The sequence below is a fragment of the Phyllostomus discolor genome, chromosome 4, assembly GCF_004126475.2.
Source record: "Phyllostomus discolor isolate MPI-MPIP mPhyDis1 chromosome 4, mPhyDis1.pri.v3, whole genome shotgun sequence".
Taxonomy (NCBI): domain Eukaryota; kingdom Metazoa; phylum Chordata; class Mammalia; order Chiroptera; family Phyllostomidae; genus Phyllostomus; species Phyllostomus discolor.
This window is the reverse complement of record NC_040906.2, coordinates 196546733-196568471: the sequence shown is the minus strand read 5'-3', so window position 1 is coordinate 196568471 and position 21739 is coordinate 196546733. Positions and strand designations below refer to the sequence as shown.

The 21739-nt window shown below is 51.3% G+C and overlaps 1 protein-coding gene across 6 annotated transcripts in view; it reads right to left on the bottom strand.

Moving 5' to 3' along the window:
* Nucleotides 1–8164: 8164 nt before the first annotated feature.
* Nucleotides 8165–21739, bottom strand: part of SASH1 (SAM and SH3 domain containing 1) — a 299031-nt gene continuing 285456 nt past the window's right edge. For all 6 annotated transcript variants that reach the window (XM_028510426.2, XM_036024863.1, XM_028510425.2 and 3 more), the window contains 4 exons: nucleotides 17777–17890; nucleotides 12592–13724; nucleotides 11188–11319; nucleotides 8165–10006 (listed from right to left, as the gene is read on the bottom strand). In XM_028510426.2, the coding sequence (XP_028366227.1) occupies nucleotides 9743–10006; nucleotides 11188–11319; nucleotides 12592–13724; nucleotides 17777–17890 (1643 nt within the window). In that variant the 3' untranslated portion in view covers nucleotides 8165–9742. The remainder of the gene's footprint in view (nucleotides 10007–11187; nucleotides 11320–12591; nucleotides 13725–17776; nucleotides 17891–21739) is intronic.

The following is a 21739-nucleotide window of genomic DNA, read 5'->3' as shown; positions in this document are numbered from 1 at the left end:
CTGATAACCTGGACACTAGCACAATTGGTCGCCTTCACAGCACTCAAGTAATTGCCACATGTCTGGGAGGGGCTGTGGTAACGTAATGGGTCCTGGCAAGTCCACCTTCCCTCCCCTGCCAAAACTAAAAGAGTGAATTAATTGTCCAATTTGTTCATTTTGAGAGTGCTATGAGCAAAACCAGCGTTTCTGCTTTGGGCACAGATTTGGCTTCTCCAGGTTATGGTAACCATGAGCCTAAAGAAAAGTGTTGACTCCTTGATGGGTGAACATCACTCCTCCCTATACCTCTTGAATAGATTCCCCCAACACAAACACTATACATTTTCTCTAATTTTGGAAGGGAAAAATATCTGCAAGGAAAATCTGAGTATTCATAACATGATGCAATCCCCATGAACCCCTCATCAAACATTCTCTTGTGGGCAGTTCTCTTCAACCTCAAAGCCGCCAAAGGAGCAACTCTGAGGAAGTGAGAAAACACGGTCCCTGGTGGCTCGGGAAGTCAGTCAGTCTCCTTCGGTGCTGACGGTGCGGAATTACCCCCTGTGCCTCCCAGCAAAGCCCTGCTCCCTACGCCTTAAGCCTGGGACGAAACAGGAAGGGCCCAGGTGCCAAAGTAAATGAGGCTCCTCCCTGGCCTGAAGCCAAAGCCCCGGATTTAGACTGCAGCTGAGCTCGCCCTTGGAAAACTCGTGGAAACCTCCCCGGGGAAGATGGAAGAAATTCACACACTGTCCCTGTGTCCAGGGAGACAGGCTGGAAGCTGCAGGGATTTGCAGGGAGCTGAAGCCCCTTGCAGGAAACTGCAGCCCCGGGGGGGTGGGACCTCAGCTGTCCTGAGGGTGACCCCAATGGGCACTCAGACTGTTCTGGAAGTAGTGAGAAATGCTGAGGCAAGGAGCCCAAATCAGGAGGAAGGAGGACTCTCTCATCAAAGGCTCAGGTCCCAGGGCTAGAACCAGTTCTAATTTCTTGCCCTTTATCCTCATTCCCGTCAGCCCTGCACATACCCAGTCTTCCAGAACACAGTCCTTCGGAAAGGATCCCAGCTTGGCACCCAGGGTGGAAGCCAAGACGAGGGTCCTTGGAGCTAAGTGCGGTCTGGCCTTGGCCAGTGGGGAAAGGGTTGAAGTGACCCTCAGAAAAGCTGTATGAGAGGACAGGGGGTGGTACGTGGGACCCAAGGGTGGCATCCCCAAGCCCTGCCCTACCACCTACCCATGCGACAGAGAAGACAGCTGGGCAGCTCTGCTCTTCTCTGCTTTGCTAAGTCCCGCCCCATCCCCACCTGGTCTTCTGAGAGGCCCGCGCCCACAAAAATGGGGGCTCTCCGGGGCCTACTGTCCCAGACCAGCTGTGCGCAGACCACACTGGAAGGGGGGGGGGGCACCAGGAGAGGGGCCAGTGCTCGTTTGGCCTCCCTGACTCCAGCCGTGGGACTCCATTCAATTCTGACCGGACCTCCCACTCCGGGGAAAGCCTGAGCCCCTCAGAGTTTAGAATGTGAGCTCTTAAAAGCCTGGCTGAGCAGGACTTAAAGAAGCTATCAAAAAAAAAAAAAAAAAAAAAAAAAAGACCAGTCAGTTCTCTGTCTACTTGGATACACCAGACACCCAAGCAGCCACTTGGCGGCACCTGGCAGTGATTCATCCTGTTTAAGGGAAGGAGTCACTAATTACCCTGGGACATTTGTGACCCAGACAACTCGGCCTCCTCTCTGGCAGGGGCACTGTCTTCTCTAGGATGATCCCAACACAGGAAAGCATGTCCTGGGGGCTCAGTTCAAACTCCAAAGGCCCCCAGCTTCCTGACGACACTCCAGGTTCGTAACCTTCACCACGCATCAGGATATCCTGGGGAGAGACACAGCAAGAGAAGCAGTGGGTGTCCAGGTTCCACCCCACACGTTTCAGATTCAGTTGGTCTGGGGTGGGGCCCAAGAGGCCTCCTTTTCCAAAGCTTTTGAGGTATAATGGTGTTTTTAATTCATCCACTTGGCTAGGCTACTGTCACGACCTCAATATTCGTGTTCCCCGGAGGTCGTGTGTTGAGACTCTACCCAGTGGGATGGTATCGGGATGGAGAGCCTTTGGGAGGGGATCGGGATTAGGTGAGTCAGAGCGTGGGGGCTTCATGAATGGGACTGGTGCCCTTAGAAGACACCACAGAGCTGGCTGCATCTTTCTCTTCCCACCCCGTGAGGACACAGCAAGACGCCGCAGTCTGGAAGCTGGAAGAGGGTGCTCCCCCGAAACCTGCCAACCTTGACCCTTTGACCTTGGACTTCCAGCCTCCAGAGTGACGAGAAATCAATTTCTGCTGTTGATAAGCCACTCAGTCTTCGGGATTGTTATTGCGGCCTGAACCAGGACGGCTACAGCACTCAGTTATTTAAGCAAGCACTAGTTAGGCCTTTTGTTGAGATTCAAGTCCGTAATCAGTTCACTTTGAGTAAAGGAGACTAAATCTGGGTGGACCCGATTCAACTTTTGGAAAGGTCTGTTGAGCAGAGCTGAGGCATCCCCAAGGAAGACGACATCCTGCCCGTGGACAGGGCGGCAGCCTGGGCCGAGGGCTCCAACCTGTGGTTCCTGGCTGCGTGCCCCATGCATGGCCTTCCCGCCTGCCCAGCCAGCCCTGTGCTCACGAGAGCCAATCTGTGCAACAAACCTCTCAATGCATGTCTGCTACTGCTTCCGCTTTCCTGGTGGAGCCCAGACTGATACACTTGACTTTTAATATGTGGCTCAGGCTGAGAACCAGGGAATTATTCAGTAGTGGCTGAGCCAAAGGGCTTCAGAATAAAATAACTGAGGTCACCCTGGCTCAGTTGGTTGGAGCACTGTCCTGTACGTCAAAAGGTTTTGGGTTCGATGCCCAGTTGGGGCATGTGTGGGAGGCAACCGATCCATGTTTAACTTCACATCGATGTTTCTCTCTCTTTCTCTCTGTCCCTTCCTCTCTCCCTAAAAATCAATAAGCAGATACTCCAGTGAGACTTAAATAATAATAAAAATAAAATAAAAAACCAAGGTCAACTCTCATCCCTTCTACCTTCACCTCTGCGACTGAGGGTCCCTCTGCTGTAAAATGGGGTGCATGGCATCCTCTGCACAGTCACAGTGTAAGGGCTCCGTGGGCGTCAGGCCGAATGGTGTCCTCTGTCTTACACTGCCAGACTATTCTGGGCCATAGATGTAAAATGCCATTCACATAAACAAACAAATACAAAATGAGCCCGGTCTCCCATCTCCCTGCATGACACCTAAAGTTTAGGACTTGGTTTTAGGGTCTCCTAAACACTTCCTTCCCCCTGCTTGCTCCTCCGTCAGGCGGGAGGGCACCTGTGCACTCAAGGACCCCAACCCCACTCTGGGCAGCAACGGGAGGTGAGTCACCCGGCTCTGGTAGCTAAAGGAACCTCCACAAGGTTCACAAAAGTGGAGTTTGTAAGTTTTACTGGTCACTAGTCAACACTCTCCACTGATGTTTTAATAGGTGCTTTGCTTGCAGCGCTCTAGGTCTTGCTGATAACTGGGAGAGTCGTGGCGGTCCTGTTCTCCCTCCCGCCGCCTTGTTTCCTCCGGGCGGCCTCTGCTCTCGCTGGCTGTGCGGCTGGGTACTTTCCTACCTCGGAAATTCCTCCTCTCACCTCCCGCCCTGCGGGCGCCCGGTTCGGCCTTCCATCTGGCACATCAGTGCCCTCTGGTGGTCGTACGCTGTAGCAACTGCTCCCTCAGCAAGAACGTGTTCGCTGGAAACAGCTCTGGGAAATTCCGGCTTGCTCTGATTTCTTAAGCCAGGATGCTGACACGCTCCAGCGAAGCCTTGGCAGAGAGGGTCTGCTTCTTTATCACCTACTCAGTCACTAGCCATCTAAGTATGACCTCAGCAGCTCCTGTGACCTCTCCAGGTCTCTGTTTCCCACTTGTAAACTGAGAGGATTAAAACGGATCATCTCCAGCTTGAACATTCAAGATTCCAGGGCTTCTGATTCAGGGACAGTCACTCACTCAGCAGGTACTAGGTGTCAGGTGTAGAGAGGTTCAGGCTCATCAGCGAGCAAACCTGTGCACTCCTGGACTTTCAGTGCAGCAGGAGGCAGTTAATAAGCAATAGGCACAACAAAGAAATGAAGCATATAGTGTTTTAGGAAGTGACCAGTGCCATGGGGAAAATAGAGCAGGTGTGGGAATGGGGTGTGGTGGCCGAGGGAAGGCCATGGGAGGGGGCAATTTTAGGTGACAGAGACAGGACAGGGCTCTGAGACACCACCTCTGAGCAGGAGGGACAGGAAGGGGTTAGTCCTGCAGATTTTCCAGGTCAGAGCACCCAGGTAGAGGGAAACCCACACGAACGCCTGACTGAGAGCCTGACTCTACGTGTGGGGACCAACAAGAAAGCTGTGGTCCCCACAGCCCTCTGTCACATCTCTCGTGTGGCTCTGACCACAGTCGTGACCCACCGGATGGTGGCAAATTCTGGTCAGACGACTGACTGTTAACTGTGGTGGCTCCCACACACATATCCTGGCATCGTCCTTCCAAACATGGTTTGACAGACAGGACTTCTCAGGGGTTTTTATTCAAGTGTCCCAGAGGGGACAGCCAAGTCCCCTTTTCCGAGTCCTCTTCTTGGTCGTGTTGGACAGATGCGCTATGAAGAACTGGAATGCTTCCCAATAATGCCGCCACGGTCCCCTGATGAGGCGTCCAGACCTGCACTGCAGTAAGCATCCGCCCCCCCCCCCCCCCCCGTCTCTCTCTCTCCAGAGAAGCCGTGTTGACTCCGAGTGGGTCTTCATGGCCAACAGGAAAGAAAGTCATTACTCCAAGGCTTCCAAGCGAGTCGTGAAAGAATGAGTCCCACCCTTCTCTTTACCCTTGCCACTAATCAAATTTATGTCCTTTGTAACTTCTAAGTGAGTTCACCCTAAGTTTCTATACATGAGGTGAGGTCAGGATAAACAGGAATCCAGTCAAAGCTTCTTAGAGGCCATAACAAAAAATTTCTTTGAGTTGAGCTGTGGAATATTAGAGGCCATCTTGAGATCAATCAGATCAGATGTGTATGGCTAGTTCTTTAAAATGATGTAGCACTTCAGATGAAGGCCAACTCTAGGTGTACATGAAATATTTCCATTTACAAAATGGATCGAGGGAGTGGGGATTAAGACAATGATTCATAAATAAAAGCTTTAAATGGTAAAGCTTCCTTTAATAAACCCCACCAGTGCATTTATTCTATTAAAATTTAAAATACATGCCTTTAACACAGCAATTCCACATGCTAAATATAAGGATACTCCTCACAGCTTTCTAAAACTTTTCTCTTCACCCGAGGACCTATTTGCATGGCTTTGGGAGAGAGAGGAAGTGGGAAGAAACATTGATGTGAGAGAGAAACATCAATTGGTTGCATCTCGTTTGTGCCTGGACCAGGGGTCATACACACCCGGACCAGGGATTAAGTCTGCAACCCCGGCGGGTACCCTGAGACTAGGGGATCTTTTTAGCTATGAAAAGCAAACTCGCAACCTTTCAGCTATGAAAAGATATTCCCGCCAACTGAGGCACGTCAGTCAGGGCCACACCAGCTGTTTTAGAACAGCAAAGTCTTGTCCTTCCACAGAGTACTGGTTAAACAAATTACCAAGCATAACCGAGTACGACGCAGCCAGTAAGAGAATGGCGGGGGCGCGGGGTCTCACATGTCCAGACCTCCGAGATACACTGAATTTAACAGCAGGGGGCGTGTGAAGAACATGCCATCATTCCTGAACAGAAAAATGCACATGCAATGAAATTTGCAAGTACACAGAGCACTTCTGAATGATCGGCAAACACTGGTTGTAACTCCTACCTGCAGTGAAACAAGTGGGTGACTGGGCCGGGCCAGCGGGGGATGATTTTCCGTTGTTTGGTCTCCAGTCTCAAGTGCATGAGGTCTACTCAAAATTTCCTATTACAAACACACTCCCACCCAATACAAAACACGTTTTTGTCAAATATGGTACACCAGTGTTGAAAAGGACTTTTGTCAAGTTGATGGATTTCTAGGATATCCCAAGCTTAATTTTTTTTTTCTCTGTCAGTACAAAATTTGGGTTTTGTTAACTGTATAACATTGAGCAAGTCAACCGCCTATGTGGCTTCAAAACACTTCCTCTGAAAATGAAGGGCTTATACAATTAGTGATTTCCACCAATCCCTTCCTGGTTTAGGAAACTGTGATCATATGACTTGATTTTGCAATAGAAGACAAAAAATTGCAGTAAGTTGGTAAAGAAAATTGGCACTGTGGCAAAAGCACTTATATACAGACAGCTACTACTACTTTTATAATATATTTTATTAAACCACACTCTCGCCCTGGCTGGTGTAGCTCAGTGGATTGAGCGCAGGCTGGGAACCAAAGTGTTACAGGTTCGATTCCCAGTCAAGGTACATGCCTGGGTTGCAGGCCATGACCACCAGCAACCACACATTGATGTTTCTCTCTCTCTCTCTTTCTCCCTCCCTTCCCTCTCTAAAAATAAATAAATAAATCTTAAAAAACAAAAAAACCCACACTTTCCCATTCATATTTGAAATATCCCAGGAACAACAAAAAAGGCACATTCAGCTGAAGAAATTTATTTACTTTTTTTTCTAGGTACATAGATGACAATTATAGACAAGTTTTGATACATAGGAAAACCCTTCTGTCCTTTCTCTTTGCTAAATGAATCATCACAATAATTTTTACAATTTTTAAAACAATACACAGCTTTCTTGGGCTGAAGCAATCGCAAGAACATATTGGTACTGGTATATTACAGCTACTTACAATGTTTAAAAACAGCAATGGAGAAAAATAAGTTATTTAAATACTGATTTCATATACAGAAAGTGCAATGTTGTTAGTTGTTATATAACTTGCTTGACAGTTTGTTTCCTCTATCAATTTAAAATCAAGATAACTTGGACTCAGAGGACGAGACTTATTTTTCTGAAAATCATACAGCACACACACGCAGCACTGACTTGGCGAATGGACTTCTTTCGCCACAGTTATGAAAGCAAACTTTGCTATGTCAGGAACTGATTACCAGTACACCAGGTATTTCCAATGCTGCCCACCCCCAGGTTCAGGACAGAGAAAAGGGCCTCTGACGAAGGCAGACCTTAAAAAAAAAATCTATCTCCTACTTGGTTATTTGGGAATGTAACTAGTGGTTGGGGCTGGCTGCACTTCTTTCTAGACAGCTTCGAAGGAAGAAGTCACACGACGGGTGTGTGTAGCTACCTGAGCCTGGCTGCCAGTCCAGGTTTCTTTTGTGCTTCCCAGAGACAAGTTTCTCCGCTCCTCCACATTCCGAACCGCGTGCACCTGAGTCAACCTGGATGTGGCCGACACCTGCCACCCGCCCTCTCTGTCCCCTCCACCCCCAGGCGGCCCCAAACCACCTCAGTCAAAAGTCACACACAAACGCTGAGGCCTCTCTAGGATCACAGGAAAAGTTCAAAGCAAAAGAAGACCAAACAAATACTAATTATGTTTTTTTTTTTAAAAAAGAAGGATTTACAAAAGCATAATAAAGTAAAAAACAACCTCAGGCCTTTCAGACTAGGAAGACCTCTCCACCGACAATCATTCGTGGTCCCTGAACTGGAATTTTCTCTGCAAAGGCAATGACCTCCGAAGAAGAGTTGACAGAAATACGGTTGGGCGTTCTCAAAAGCTCGAGCTCAGAAAATCCCCTTTTCCGGTGCCATTTTTGCCCCAATGAAAACGTTACAGTGAGAGTGAATTAAAACTTGGAAAAGTCACACAGGAGTCCTCCTTCCCCTCCGTTACCGATCGGGACTTTTGTGTGGTGTTTGCTCAGCGTCAACCAGGAGGTGGGCCTCTCCCGTGTCGCACTGAGCTCACGGCAAACACAGCCGAGGGGCTCCTTCAGAGCGGGCCCTGCTAACGGGGATGTCACAACCCGAGGTGATGCAAATGGGCTCTTTCGAAGGGTGCCACAGAAGTTTGGCAGCTTTAGCTTTTTATTCTAGATTTCCACAACTTCTTTACATGGCATCTTACAGAAACTATTATTGAAGAAATATATATATTATTTTTTTAAATGCATACCAAGGCATGAAAAAAATGTATCACCTGAGAGCATCCTTTTCCTCAGAAACATGGATATAAGTATATAAAGCAAAGGCTAAAGATGGCTTTGTAATTAATGAAACCACGCTGTTTTTTTTTTCCCTGAGGGAAATCATTTGTTTTAGTGAGTAGATAAAATACTAAAGAACTTTCGATCAAGGCTTTGTGTTCAAAGTGTTTCTATTGTAAAGAATCACATTCGAGGCTTGGAATAGTGCTCATGATACGAACATAAAGCCAAATCATTTTGTAAGCAATGGAAACCTCGCCGGTTTAGTTGTCTAAATGTCATGTTGCTAGGAAGTCAGACACAAGACTAAGAGAGGACAGACTATGCTGAAATCAGTGGGAAACCATGGAAGATATGCAAACACTTAATACATAGCTAAGGTGGTCTGTCTGGCTCCAAAAGGAACCTTTATTTGGATTAAAAGAACTACCTAAATAAGAAAAGGAGAAAAACAATATCCTAATTGTAAAACTGAAGAAAAACCTTAAAAACCTCTCTTAAACTAATTCCCTTTTTGAAAAGGTCTTTCTGGACAACTCAGCCTTACACGGCCGCTCCTCGAAGGCGATCTGTGGGCGGGACCGAGGGCGGGACACGGGGGCGGGGCCGTCAGGAGCCCAAGTCAGCACCGTGTGCACCACGGCGACCAGCAGGGTGAGGACACAGAACGCATTCCAATGAAAGGCAGTTACTATAGACACCCACAGCTCCCCCCCAAACACTCACATGTACACACATGATAGCCTGGTGAATTTCAGATAGTTTTTCACTGGATTTTGGAATCGGTTTAACAAGTGGACGCCAGCGTGAACTCTGCGCCCGATAAACACTCCTATAAAGTGAGCCATGTCAGAACGAGATCATCAGAAGAGCCCGTTTTCTTTGCTGGAAACACCCAGACGTGTTAGATGGCAGTTGAAGCTGAAGATCTGGAACTATGGTTACAGGGTAGTGAACACTAGTTAGACAACTGCTTAAAAGCTCATATTAAGGCAAATAAAAGCTGATTGCTAGAAAGCAATTATTTAAACGTCTCTTGTTTATCTAAAGGAGAATAGGACCATTTTTTTCCCCCTAGTGCAGACAGATTTTCTTACTTTTGAACCAATGAGCACGTCAACTGTGTTTACAATCACTCCCGAGTCTGTTACTTTGGCCTAGCTAAGCCTGTCTGGCCCTCGGGTATCCTGCAGGGTGACAGGCAGAAGGTCAAGGGCACTATCCTCAGAAACGAAACAGGCTGCCCCTCCCTCCGCCCCCAGCCCTCTCCCCAGTGCACCAAGACAGACCGGAGGCACAGCATTTGTGGCAAGTTGGCATCTTAGTTCTACTCTGTTCTGGAAACAAAAATAAGTGCTTGTCTTTTCTTTGGGGGGTTTTGAAGAGAACCACACCAATTTCCGCAAAGGGGCTTTTCTGGGAAAGAGAGGGTCCCTCGGTCCTATGCCAAGGCTCCGAGCTGTTCAGCGGCACTCTGGGCTGCTCCTCTGGATCTGGTCCGCTTGTCCGGGGAAGGAGGGACTGCGTTGGCATCGTAAGCACAGTGAAAGGGTGGCTCTCATCCAGGGAGGTCCGTTCCGGGCCCGGCTACAGGGCCTCGGAGCCCGGCGGCAGCTTGAAGAGTCTGGCCGCTGACACGAGCTTGCTTATGTGTCTCTCCTCTGTGATGCCGGCCTCCTGAAGGCAAGTGTGGGACAGAGAAGGCACCTGGCCCAGGGTGCTGAACCCCGCTTCCGTGAGGGCGCTGGCGTACATGGGCAGGCCGATGGAGACCAGCCAGTCGGACACGGACGAGATGCAACTGGGGGAGAGGGGCTTCCTGCAGATCTCCGTGAGCCCGCCGCTCGGGATCTGGATAGAGAGAGAAAAAGGTCTGAGGCGGCCCCCACTCGTGCCACCGGGGGGCCGCTTCTCAGATGCCAAGAAAGGGCCATCACGGACACATTCACCGCCACGCTATCGGGAAGCGATGATGCCGTGACAGGTCAAAGGCCAAGGGCAGCAGAAAGGGTCCTTCCTTGACTGTTCAAAGGTGAGACAAATTTTCAAGGACATGTGAGAGGCTCTGGAAGGAACTCGGAATAAAATATAGTACCAGGTAGGTGTGCAACTCCCCAAACTGTGAGCATCTATCTGCATTTCCTGCTATTTAGTCTCATGCTGACACACTCTTCAAGGAGGCGTCTCGTACAGTCAGTCAGTCACCGCACGCCCAAGGTGACCGAGTGAAGAGGCAGTCCCATGCGACCGTGTGGAAAGGAAAACACTCAGTGATGGAGCGTTTATAAAGCAGACTTTCCGCTGTACTTTGAGCCCACATCAACAACTAGCAGATTAAACATTTTCCCAATGTAGTTACAAAGAACCTAAAGTAATACTGGCTGGGGCAGGGAAGTAAACACTCACACCGGACGCCGGGAAGACCAAATGCTGTACTATTCAAAAGGTGGCTGGCCACCCCACGTGCGAACCCCTGGGACTCTGTGCAGCCTTGACGAAGCACGCCCTCTTAAAGTAACATACCCTCGGAAATGAACCTCAGACGCCTACGAAGACTTACTGAGAATGTTTTTCACTGCGTGACTGAAAATTAAAAAACTGGGAAAACCTCCGTGATTCACTAATATGGACTGGCTAAACTAGGGCACACCCGCCTGCCGGAGCACCCTGAAATTCTGACACCATAACACCCTGAAATCCTGACACTGTAACAGAAGTGTGTGCAGTAAGAGAACCAGATTCGTGCTCCGACCACTGGAAACACTCAGGTTTCAAAGCCGTGCGTTTACTGTTGTATACGTGCAGCCCAATGACCGGGTGGGCTTAACTTCTCCATAGTGCTGGGAGTGTGGATAACTTTTATTCTCTCTCTAAAATGGTGCTGCAAAACTCTGGGGGCTGAATGCACACAGCCTCCCCACCAGGCGTCTGCTTTGATGGTCACGAGCCCCGGGCTGCGCTGCGGTGGCCCGTCTGCTCATGGGGAAGCCCTACGACGACACGGACTCCGACAGCGGGGAGGGGCTGCTCACCGCCATGCGGTGCTGCTTGCGGAGCAGCTTCACCCGGACCTGGTCCATGTGGGCGGCGACGTCCCTCTCGGGCTGCTCCAGGTCCTCGGCGTATCTCTGCACCAGGGCTTCGGGGATCCCGCAGCGGCCGTGCTGGGTGGGGGAGGGGGGACAGAAAGGTGGTGTCAGGTGTTGCAGTAAGGACCCTTCCTTCTCTGAGAACACGCTAGGATGAGACATTTGGCGACCAGAAAGTAGCACCCGAAGTTTCCATTGCAAATGAATCCACTGTCTCTATAGTCAGGATGTGTTGGAGGGAATACTTTACATCTTTATGTTTCAGGTAGTAAGGAGCTCTAGGAAAACGTTTGGAACCTCAATCATCCTACATTTTGGGGGGGCGAATGCCCTCAGCTCACTCTGCCTGATCATTTGGCAAAAGTTTGTTTGAAAACCGTTCCTCAGCTGCGGAGGGGAGGGGCCCACTTCCTGCCCACCCGTCGTCTAGTCGACTGCTGTGCCTCCGCCAGTGGGACCACACCGCCCACGCGGGTGGCCGGCACTGACCGCGGAGCAGAGTTCTCACTGCTGCTCGTTCACGGGGGTTTAGTCTCCAGATATGGAGGAGGAGGAGGATGTTACTGCCAGGCATCCGTGGTCACAACAACTTTACAACGAAGACCCCCAGGACTGCACTGTTAACAGAGCTTGCATTTCCAGGAGCCACGTACAGCTCCATCCATTCTCATTTGTCCTCAAAGTTGTTGTGGATCTATTCTTTATTTTTTTTTCAAATGAGAAATGAGTTTTCGTGATAGAGCTCAATGTTTTCAGTACCATGGTCTTTCCTCTGTTACCCATACAAGGTAATGATATAATTATTATATCTGAATAGGGCTCTATAATTTTCAAAGTGTGTTCACATTTATTTTACTTGCTCCTAAGAATAGCTCTGAGGTAGTTATGTAGGTTATTGTTAATTCCATTTTACATATAAGACAATGAAAGGTGGATCTGTTACTGTCTAAAAACATACATGGTGAGTTAAGAGAGGAAAACTGGACCTCAGGTTTGTCCTCTCCTCTGAACCAAGCCTTTCAGGACCCAGTCCTAGTGCTGATGGGTAGTTCTCCCTGCAATGTACAGCTGCCAAAAAATTAAAAACAAACAGGCAAAATAAAAAAGAGAAAGAAAAGAAGGGAAAAGAAACTGTAAGGCTGTATTTGCATTTAACCTGGACACTGTGCCCCCACTGGTGCCACCGCCAAGTGGCAGACGCCCCTGCTGTGGACCCCCTGAGCTCTCACTGCCACAGTGGCCCCCGCCTCCAGGCTGACCCCCTGGGTCAGCTGGTGCTCCTCTCTCCCGGCTGCTCGGCAAGCATGAAAGCGGAGGCCTGTGAAGTGGGGCCAGGGCCTTCGATACCTTGTCAGAATACGGTTCCTCGGTGAGATCGATGCCTTCAGCGCGCAACTTGTCTTCAGTGAGCATCTCCAGGTCCACCCCCCGGGCGCAGGAGACCTTCCGGGTCAGGGCCGGGGCCAGCTTCACGCCGTGCTCCTGGAGGCTCGCGCTCTCGGGCAGCTCGGAGAGCCAGGGCGGCGGCCTCGAGCTCGGAGGGCTGCTGGGCTCCTGCCTGGAGGGAGGTCTCGAAGCCTGCGGTGAGTGGCAGTCGCTGGGGCCGCCGGAGCCGCCCTTTTTCAGGGGCAGGCACGGTGCGCTGGGGCCCGGGGGGCCGGGGGGCAGGCCGTTGGCCAGGGCCAGGCGCTCTCGGCTCTTCTTGGCAGGGACAGGCGGAGGCTGCGAGGGGTGTCTGGCAGGCGGCTTGGCCTCAGGGCCCCTCTGCTCACCTTCTTTGGTGCCCGGGGGGTGACAGCTTCCTTCAAAGTCGAGTCCTTTCCGGTGGCCCTCAAGAGCAGTCCTCGCTGCACTGGGTCTGACCCCGGGGGGCTGAGCATCAGGGTTTTTGGGTAAACACGGGGGAGGCGACAGGCCCCGTGAAGGGGCTGCACCCGAGCCGCCGCCCAGTTTCTTAGTAGTCGTTTTCTGAGGGTCAGAAAACCGGTTACTTTGGGTCAGTAGCAATGCATTGTCAACGGCAGAATCTCGTCTGGGGCTGGGGACCTTGGTGGCGGAGGGGGCTGTCTTCTGTGGCACTTGCGGTGCAATCTGAGGGGAGGGCTCCGTCGCCGCCGCACGAGGCACGTCCGTTCCAGCATCGGGCTCCCCCTGGAGGTCGTCCAGGGAGTGGGATCGGGGCCAGGCTTTCCCCGGCGGGGGGCCCTCCAGGGTCTCGCAGCTGCGGCAGATGGACACGGGGAGGCTTCTCCGGTTTTTGCTCGAGCCGGTCGCGCACGGCGGGTCGCCGTGCTTGAGAGTGCGAGGAGGGGCCAGGCCACGGCCCAGCCTGCTCTCCTGCCCCGGCGTCCGCACGTCCGCCGACTTCGACTTCGGGAGAGGCAAGGTCGGGTAGTTGCCCGGCTGACTCCTGCCGAAGGCCTTCAAGCTGGACTCGGCGGGTGACTTGGCAGACAGCAGGCCAGTTTTCCGGTTCTTGCCTGCGGGACAAGGAAACACTTTACAATCACACCTTAGGAGGAGAAGAAGCAGACCGATGTGGACAGGCGGGCTAATGTAACTGAAACCTCTGCCTCTTACATCCCATTGTTGAATTACATGCACAAAAGGACAGAAAATCATCACCATTTATGACGTTAAGTGATAATAGGGGTATTATGGTCTTGTTTTTATTCTTAAAAAAAATTCTTAAGTCTTCATAAAGGGGTGCATGGAGGCTGAATTAACTGAGTTATGTAGTAGGGAAGTTTGCTGGGTCAGGCAGCAAAAGAAGTCCAGGCCTCTCGTCTGTCCCAGCTGCGGTCCGTGTGGAAGAAGGTCAATCACCCGAACCCACTCAGAAACCACACAGGTGGGATTTCCGTCTGGTGAATGCAGTTTCCTAAGGTCGTGGTCACAGAGGGGAGGCGGACTGAGCTCTGGGAGGGGTTCTATACACGGCGCCCCCTAGGGTTCACTGCCACCTTCTCGAATGGCACCTTCCTCCAAGCCCTCCCCTCTGAGCGTTCTGCGTCTAGAATAAATGAATCCCAGAAGCAAACAACCTTGGTGAAAGTAAGTGTACACGCTTGAGTATTTTGCCTGAGGCAGTCTATAAAATACTGACATGGTTCTAATTCCCCATGAAACTTCAGCCCTGATTCAAATAAACGGTCAGACTAATAAGCGAACCATCCACCAGACACAATCCGCTTATTGGACGACTGCTGATTGGTGTTAACCACTGCTACTGCTGGGTGAGCTTCACTGAGAACTCAATATCCCTCCCCTCCCACTGCTAAGAGCACCCTAATATTTTCTATTCAATTTTCTCTTACAAAACTGTGGCTTATGACCCTCCAAAATGGTTCCCCAACCCACTGATGAATTGTAAACAGCAGTCTAAAAAGCTTTGCTTTAGTCCACGGGTGTCAAACTCATTTTCACCGGGGTCCACGTCAGCCTCGTGGTTGCCTTCAAAGGGCTGAAATAATTTTAGGACTGTAGAAATGTAACTACCCCTTAACTGTTAAGCAGCTGAAATTACATTCGGCCCTTTGAAGGCAACTCGAGGCCGATACAGCCCCCAGTGAAAATGAGCTTGACACCCCTGCTTTAGTAGGTGCTCAATAAAATCATCAACCCATGGGATACTGAATGGGATTCCGATGGCAGCTAGAAACTGGCTGCCCTGAGCCCTTTTCATGAAGGTCTTCCAGTGTTCAACAGTGATTTAGGGGAACCCTTTGCTCAGGGCAACCCTTTGCTGCTGTTTCTAGTCTTACTACAAACAAAAGCTTGGGGGAGCTACCCACGGTGGCACCAAGCTCACCGGAGCCCATTCCAGTGACGGTTTCTCTGGAACTTCCCATCAACTGCCTCCCGAATGCCAGACAGGGAGGCAACCCGATGGGCAGCCCTCAGGTCAGCCTCTTCCCCAGGAATTGCTGCGTCCCCAGCTGCAGCCCAGACATTGCAGAGGCCACTGCTTTGTGACCCTGATGGACGGGCTACCTGGTGAACTGTTTTCCTTATGGACCTGATAGTTCCCAACACTCAAGTGTCGGTTTTTACTGCGTGAAGAAAGGACAGAGGAGGCACACCATGTGGGTTTTACGGCTGCGTGTATTCTGGACAGAATTTATGCACCTCACGCAGCAGCCCGGAGGAGGGGACACTGGAGGTTAACTACTACCAGCTAGAACGGCAGAGAGGTCCGGAAGGAGAAGGTTAGCACCAAGTTCATCACAGCACTAGAATCATTCTTTTTCAGGAAAGGGGGCTTCGGCAGTCAGTGATTTTCAAATGGAGCTTCCTTTATATTGTGAGATACATCAGTGCTGCAGGGTAGCTCAAGGCAAAAGCCCAGGCACGGCCCCACCCACTCTGTGGCCACCATATCTCCCACCATCCCCCCCAACCCACCACCACCCCTATGGTCCCTGAGGAAGGCAGGACCCCGCCACGGGGCACTGTTAAAAACCAGAGTAACGTTACGGACTGCATAAAAAGCACTGGCTCCTTTGAACACACCTTCATTTACTTTCCCTTCTAAGAAAATGCTCTGCCAGTGAGAACTGGAATAGGCTGTGCAGCCTGGGTTAGTATCTGCACAAACCACAGGCAGGGCTGGAGTGGGGGGAAGGTACCATGTCTTCAACTGTTAAGTGGACAAATCCAGAAAGATGAAAAGTCACATCTATTTGGAGAACATCTTGCTTTTCTGGTGCTTTTGTTTTGTCTGAACTATAACCTGCCGGCAATTTCAGACCTTTGTCCTAGACCCTGCCTTGCTTTCCAAAATGAAATTTATGGCTGACCTTTGTGTCCCAGGTGTCTGTCATGGGCACGCAACTGGGGAGGATGCATTCTGCAAGCCACTGGCTCAGAGAGGCCACCGTTGGCCGTGGATGTGGGAAGGAGAGAGCGCTCCAACCAGGGGCACAGACACGTGGTCTCTAGTAACTCCCAGTGGCCAGACCACGGGCAGGGCCGGCCCAGCCCTGCAAGCGTGGGGACTGTAACCGAGCTGCAGCCACACCTTCCGAGGGAGAAGGGAGGAAGTGCCTATTGGACGGGGGGCAGCTGGGCTCTGTGTCGCTGGTCAGAAATCTTGAGATGTTTTTAAAAAATAAAATGTAGTTATTTTAAGATGTACTCATAGACCCTTTATTTTCAGAAATCTAGCCCCCCCGCCCCCCAAAACGAAGCGATGAATGTTTGAATAAAGTCAAAGATGTTTGAATAAAGTCAAGTCTTTTCGCTTTCTCTTCCTATCCATTAGGGATGTTCAGGCTGTGGTCTTTGATGGACCCCTGCCCGAACCTCTCTCCATTGAAGGAGTCGCCCCATAACCGTGGGCCCTGAGCTAACCAGCCTCACCGGCCGGGTCCAACCACGGAGGGCCGCCCCCGCTCGGGCTTCCCGAGTACGGAAGAAGAAAAACCGAGCTGAGGGACGATGACGGCGCCCACAGACCCAGCCCTGCGTGCCCCGGTGTGGCGTCCACCTGGACTCAGAGGGGCTCCTGCCAACTGCACACACGTGTGTGAGAGGTCCTCCGTGGCATGGGCTGCCCTTGTTCTTGTTCAGAGACAGGCCCACTTATTTTAACCGAGCCACGGCTGTTGAAAGTACTTATTGTAGTAACAAATACAAACTGCACCCCTTCTGGCTCCGAGTTCGGCGAAGCCCGGACACATCTGATGGATGTCTGACGCCACCGAGCAGAGTAAGGACCTGACATGCGCGTGGTGTCGGACAGTGAGGTCTAAAGCGCTGGCTGGGAGCCTCTCAAGGGCCGGGGGTGGCAGCCAAGGGCGAGGTCTGAAGGCAAAGAGCAGTGGCCTCAGTCACTCTACAGTCTCTTTGCCTTCCAAGCCTTCCTCTGGAAGACGTGCCTTGCAGGGTCTGAGTGATAATCGGTAGCTTGTACACAAGCTCCCGGCCCACTGCCCAGTTCCACAGTCAGCGTTCAGTAAGTGCTGAGTACTATCAGTATCTTATTGCTCTGTTTAAGTCTTACAACACCCCATGAAAGGGAAACTTATCTACTATTTCAGGAGTAATAAGGGGACTCAGAGACATGGAGTCATCTGCCCAAAGTCTTCAGCTCATAAATGTTCTATTCAAGGCCCAAACCCCTGGTCCCCTCACTTTAAACCCCGAGGCTCTTCTCATGATCTGCACCGGGTGTGGAGACTCTAAGAGTATCTGGACAGTGGCGGGCTGGGGGTCCCTCTCTCTAACATGCAGGTTTAGCCTTGAACTCTGCACTTACTCCCTACGAGGGACAGAAGGGTAACTGACGAGAAGACCGCCGCAGCCGTTTCTCAAGAACATCAGTTGCCTCGGTTCTTGAGGGACATTCGTTCTTCCTAAGGATCTTAATTAAGCACCAATAATCTTGGGAAAATTCCTCCTTCTATTGCCAGGACTTCCCAAAAGCTCAGGTGGAGGAAGGGAGATAGATAGCCGTCAGCCACAGCACAGATGTTAGGAAACGACCCAGAGGGTCGCAATGAAGGTGCGTGCCAGGCCGTGCTGACATTACCATTTTCCAGGTTCTCGCTGCTCTCGTAGCATCCTGAGTCTCGCGGGGAGCATCCGCTCAGGCCCTGGCTGTCCACCAGCAGCCTCTCCTGGGACCCCGACTGGTCGCTGTTACCTGCAGAAGGAGAACACGAGGCATGGGATCACACAGGGACTGAAAGCAGAGGTTCCCAAGTCAACCGAAGCCCGGCTTTCCCCTCAGTTACTGATGCGCACACCGTGCACATTTTAGCCTTGGACTTCTCGAAGAACGCTAATTATTTTCAAGTAGAGGAGATAAAAAAAGAATAAGATCCAAACATTTTTCTCTTCAAACACTTTTCGAGTATCACGTGCAAATGAATTTGGAGACTGAGAGTACATACTTGAGGTATGCCGATGCCTGGGAGTTACCCAGAGGGGGACTCTGGCCTTGGGCCAGGCGCCCAGTCTCTAGGACAGGATGCTGAGCATTGCGTCCACAGTGGGGGTTGGGGAGAGCACCCGGAGGGCTGGTCCCACGGCGAGGTGGCAAAGTGAGGCATGAGCATGTCCCTTTCACAAGGAGCTGTCAGATCCTCTCTGCCTTTTAGAAATCTCTAAGATGTGCGTTTTAAACTATTTGCCGCATGCTTTCCACACCAAGAAGCTAATATAAAAGTGTCAAATGAAATCTCAAATTTTACTCCAATTTTCAAGCAACCTTTGAACTCAGGGACACATGCTGGCCCTTGTATGATGTCAACGAAGGAAGGTGGCCAGAGGGGACATAAGCCCCGTACCAGCGAGAGCCCAGGGGACAGTCCTCGTGCGGGCTGGACCGAGTGAGAGGGCTCTCCTTCCCTTTGCACTGGGTCAGCGTTTCTGCTCACAGGTTAAGGCTCAGGGCACGCTCTACCCAGGGCACCGAGTCATGACTACCCCTAGGGCGGACCACTGAAAGGTGGACGTCGTCCTTCAAAGGAAGCCTTCTAAAGAGAAGCAGGTATTCCAGTGGTGTGCACGTCTGCCTAGCTCGAGTCACGTGGGAAGTCCCGGGGGCCCTCTCCAGCCAGCAGTGTCCCTCTGTGCACTGCACAAGGGCACGTGGGGCCTGACCTGGGATTGGGGTTTCAGGAGAAACATCTTCATTCTATTGTGCAGAGCCACGTGCGTGGTCCCATCGCACAGAAACTAAGAAAACATCTTCTACATAAAACAACCACCGGCATGAGGAATGGCTTTCCTTTTCTCTTCACTCATCCTCCCCCTATCGCACACACAAAGAAGAGAGAAATCAACAGACCAGAAATCCAATGCCTTTTCTCAGGTCGTTAAAAAAACAAAAGACACTGTGGGGAGGCAGAGGGCTGCCACCCCACATCTGTGCGGGCTGTTCCAGCTGTCTGCCCACCACTTCCTGTTTGTGTCTCGCACGTGGGAAGCGTTTCATAACACCAATCCTGGCAGAGGAGGCCCTTGAATTAGACCCCCAAGTTCAGAAGTGCTATTTTTAAAGTGATTAATGAAAAAGTAACTAACTGGAAGCACAAGAGCAAACCCTGCCCTGACCCCTGCACAAGGCGTGGAACATTCTAGGGCGATGTGCTCACTGTGCGGAAGGGTCTGCGGGTTTGGAGCGGCCTTTGTCGCAGCCTAGCATGTCATTTAGGGAGTATTATTACTCCTAAAATGAGGGCCTTGCAGTATCAGTTACAGCCCGGGCAGAGGAATTCACGTCGCTTGTCCTTGGTAAGACAGACAGTTCCGTGTACTGCTTCGGCTACAGCAGACTCCGAAGTGCTGACCGATGGGAATCCAACTGAAAACATGCCCCGTCCCTGCGTGGGGACGCCACCCTGATCAGACACAGCACGGCACCTACCCGGAGGGAAGGGGATGCTCCCACTGCCTAGAAAACAGTTCAGTTTATAAAACCATGAGGCGTGTGTCAAGGGGCTACTGTCCCTCTCTTTCAATCAGCAGCTACTGAGCAGAAACCGACAGGGGAGAGAATGAAGAGGTGGGGCACCCCCTCGATGTGCGGCAGATTCCAGGCCGTATCCTCTCCTTGTACTCGCTGCAATTAATGTCGAGGCACAAAGAGGAAAGGAGGTGAGCTGGAACCATGACATTTCTCACAGGCAAACAAGAGCAGGGGACTGGGCTGTGGGGCTGAAGCCCCACGGTCCAGCAGGGAACCCAGCAGGAGTGCTGGCACTGCCCGGGCCTGGATGTGACAGGGTGGTCGGTGGCTGTGCTCCCTGCTCTCTGGGAGGCTGAGCTGGAAGGCTTGCAAGGCCTCTGAAATCCCTGTCAGTCTCCGAATCTGTCCGGTGGACAGACATTTAGTTGGACATATATCTACTGTGTTCTGCTACATTACCCGTTACTTAGAACACTGCTTAAACGCAGACTAGAACTGAATGTGAAATCTTCAAGTCTGGACCCAGAGCCTTGTCACTAACCAGCACCCCCGAGCCCCGGAAGCCTTTGTTGTAGAGCCGATACAAGAAGTGCCATTTCACGCGCCAGGAATGTTGTGGCGGCGGCACAGCGTACGTTTGAAGTTAGATTTGGGGAGAAGCCAAGAGCCCTTCCTGGACATCTGAGCAAGCATCACTGCTGGGCAGAGATTCCCTCTTGCAAAATAGCTCCTGGTGCGAACCCCAGGATGGGACTCCAGGAAGGACAATGAGTCCGAGCCAGTGAGGTTACACCAGAGCCTCAGCCCAGAGCCTGCGTTGTACTCCAGGTGTTAGCGTGGCTCCTCCTATGTCCTGAACGGTAAAGGACAACATGGATAATAGGGCTTATAAGCCAGCTGTCCTCAGAACCTGAGGAGGAGCAAACGAGCTACTTTATAGGACAGATGTGGTAGAGAAGACCAGATGATTTGACTTTCATTGTTGTTAACATAGCTGGTTGGCCGAGCTGGGCCACAGACCCTCAGGAGGCAATGCGAACACTAACGACACCTGGTGGTAAACGAGCACGCACTGCAGGACACCAGGCCCTGCAGATCCGTCCGCAAAGGCAGGGTGTTCATCTAAGGTTCAGACATCTATCTCTATGGTGGCGCGTGGTCCCCCGTGTTATCAGTTAATTTCGGGGGAGGACCTCGCCAGCCAAAGTGAGTGTCGCTGGGCTGAGAGAGACACTGGCCTCCCTGTCTCCTGGGCCCGATACCTTCAGTCACGGATAATTTTTTTCCACCATTAACCACGGTGTTGGTGTGTCTTACCAATAGAAATGCTATTAGCTACTGATATCCCTGAAGCAGAGCACATGAAATAAAGTGCACTGGAACTCAGTAGCTGGAAATGATGCTTCCTTTGTGGTGAATAATTTCAGGGATGTTTCTGATGTCAGACTGAAGAGCAAAGAGCAAGACAAGGCTAAGTTAACGGAGCAAAGGACGCCATGCATTCCAATAGACTTCATAAAAGCCGCGAGCCCACTGAGTTCTGCTCACGGGCTGTAAAAACGAGCTACCGTTTCAGCTGAGCCTCCGCGACGTGGCAGTCTCTGCTCTGAACATTCATGGCAGCCGTTTCCCGCATCTTTAACGGGAGCTGTAGAATGTCACTTATTCACGAGCTCACCTCTTCAGGGAGAAAAGAACTCGTGTGCTCTGAGACATGATTAACCCTTGGCTGTGCCACACACCTCCAGCTGGTCAGGCCCTTCTGAGCCCAGGTATCCTAAGGACCCGTGGAAGGCCGCTCAGCCCGAGAGTTCCTAACGCGACCTGTACTGTGTTTCTTAAGGAAGCTGCAATTCCACTCTCGGCCACCTGCAGCAGCGTTTCCCTCAACTACTCCCTAGACCCAGACACACGCCAGGAAGGACAGCAGCCAGAAGGTCCTCCTTTGCTCCCACATCACCAGGAAGGCTGCATGGGCAATGGGTGTCTTTGTGTCGTGTGACACAATGCCAAAGTGGCCTCGGTGGTGGAGAGGGCAGGACCAAACGGGGACTCCAGGGGCCTGAGAGCATGCTGGCT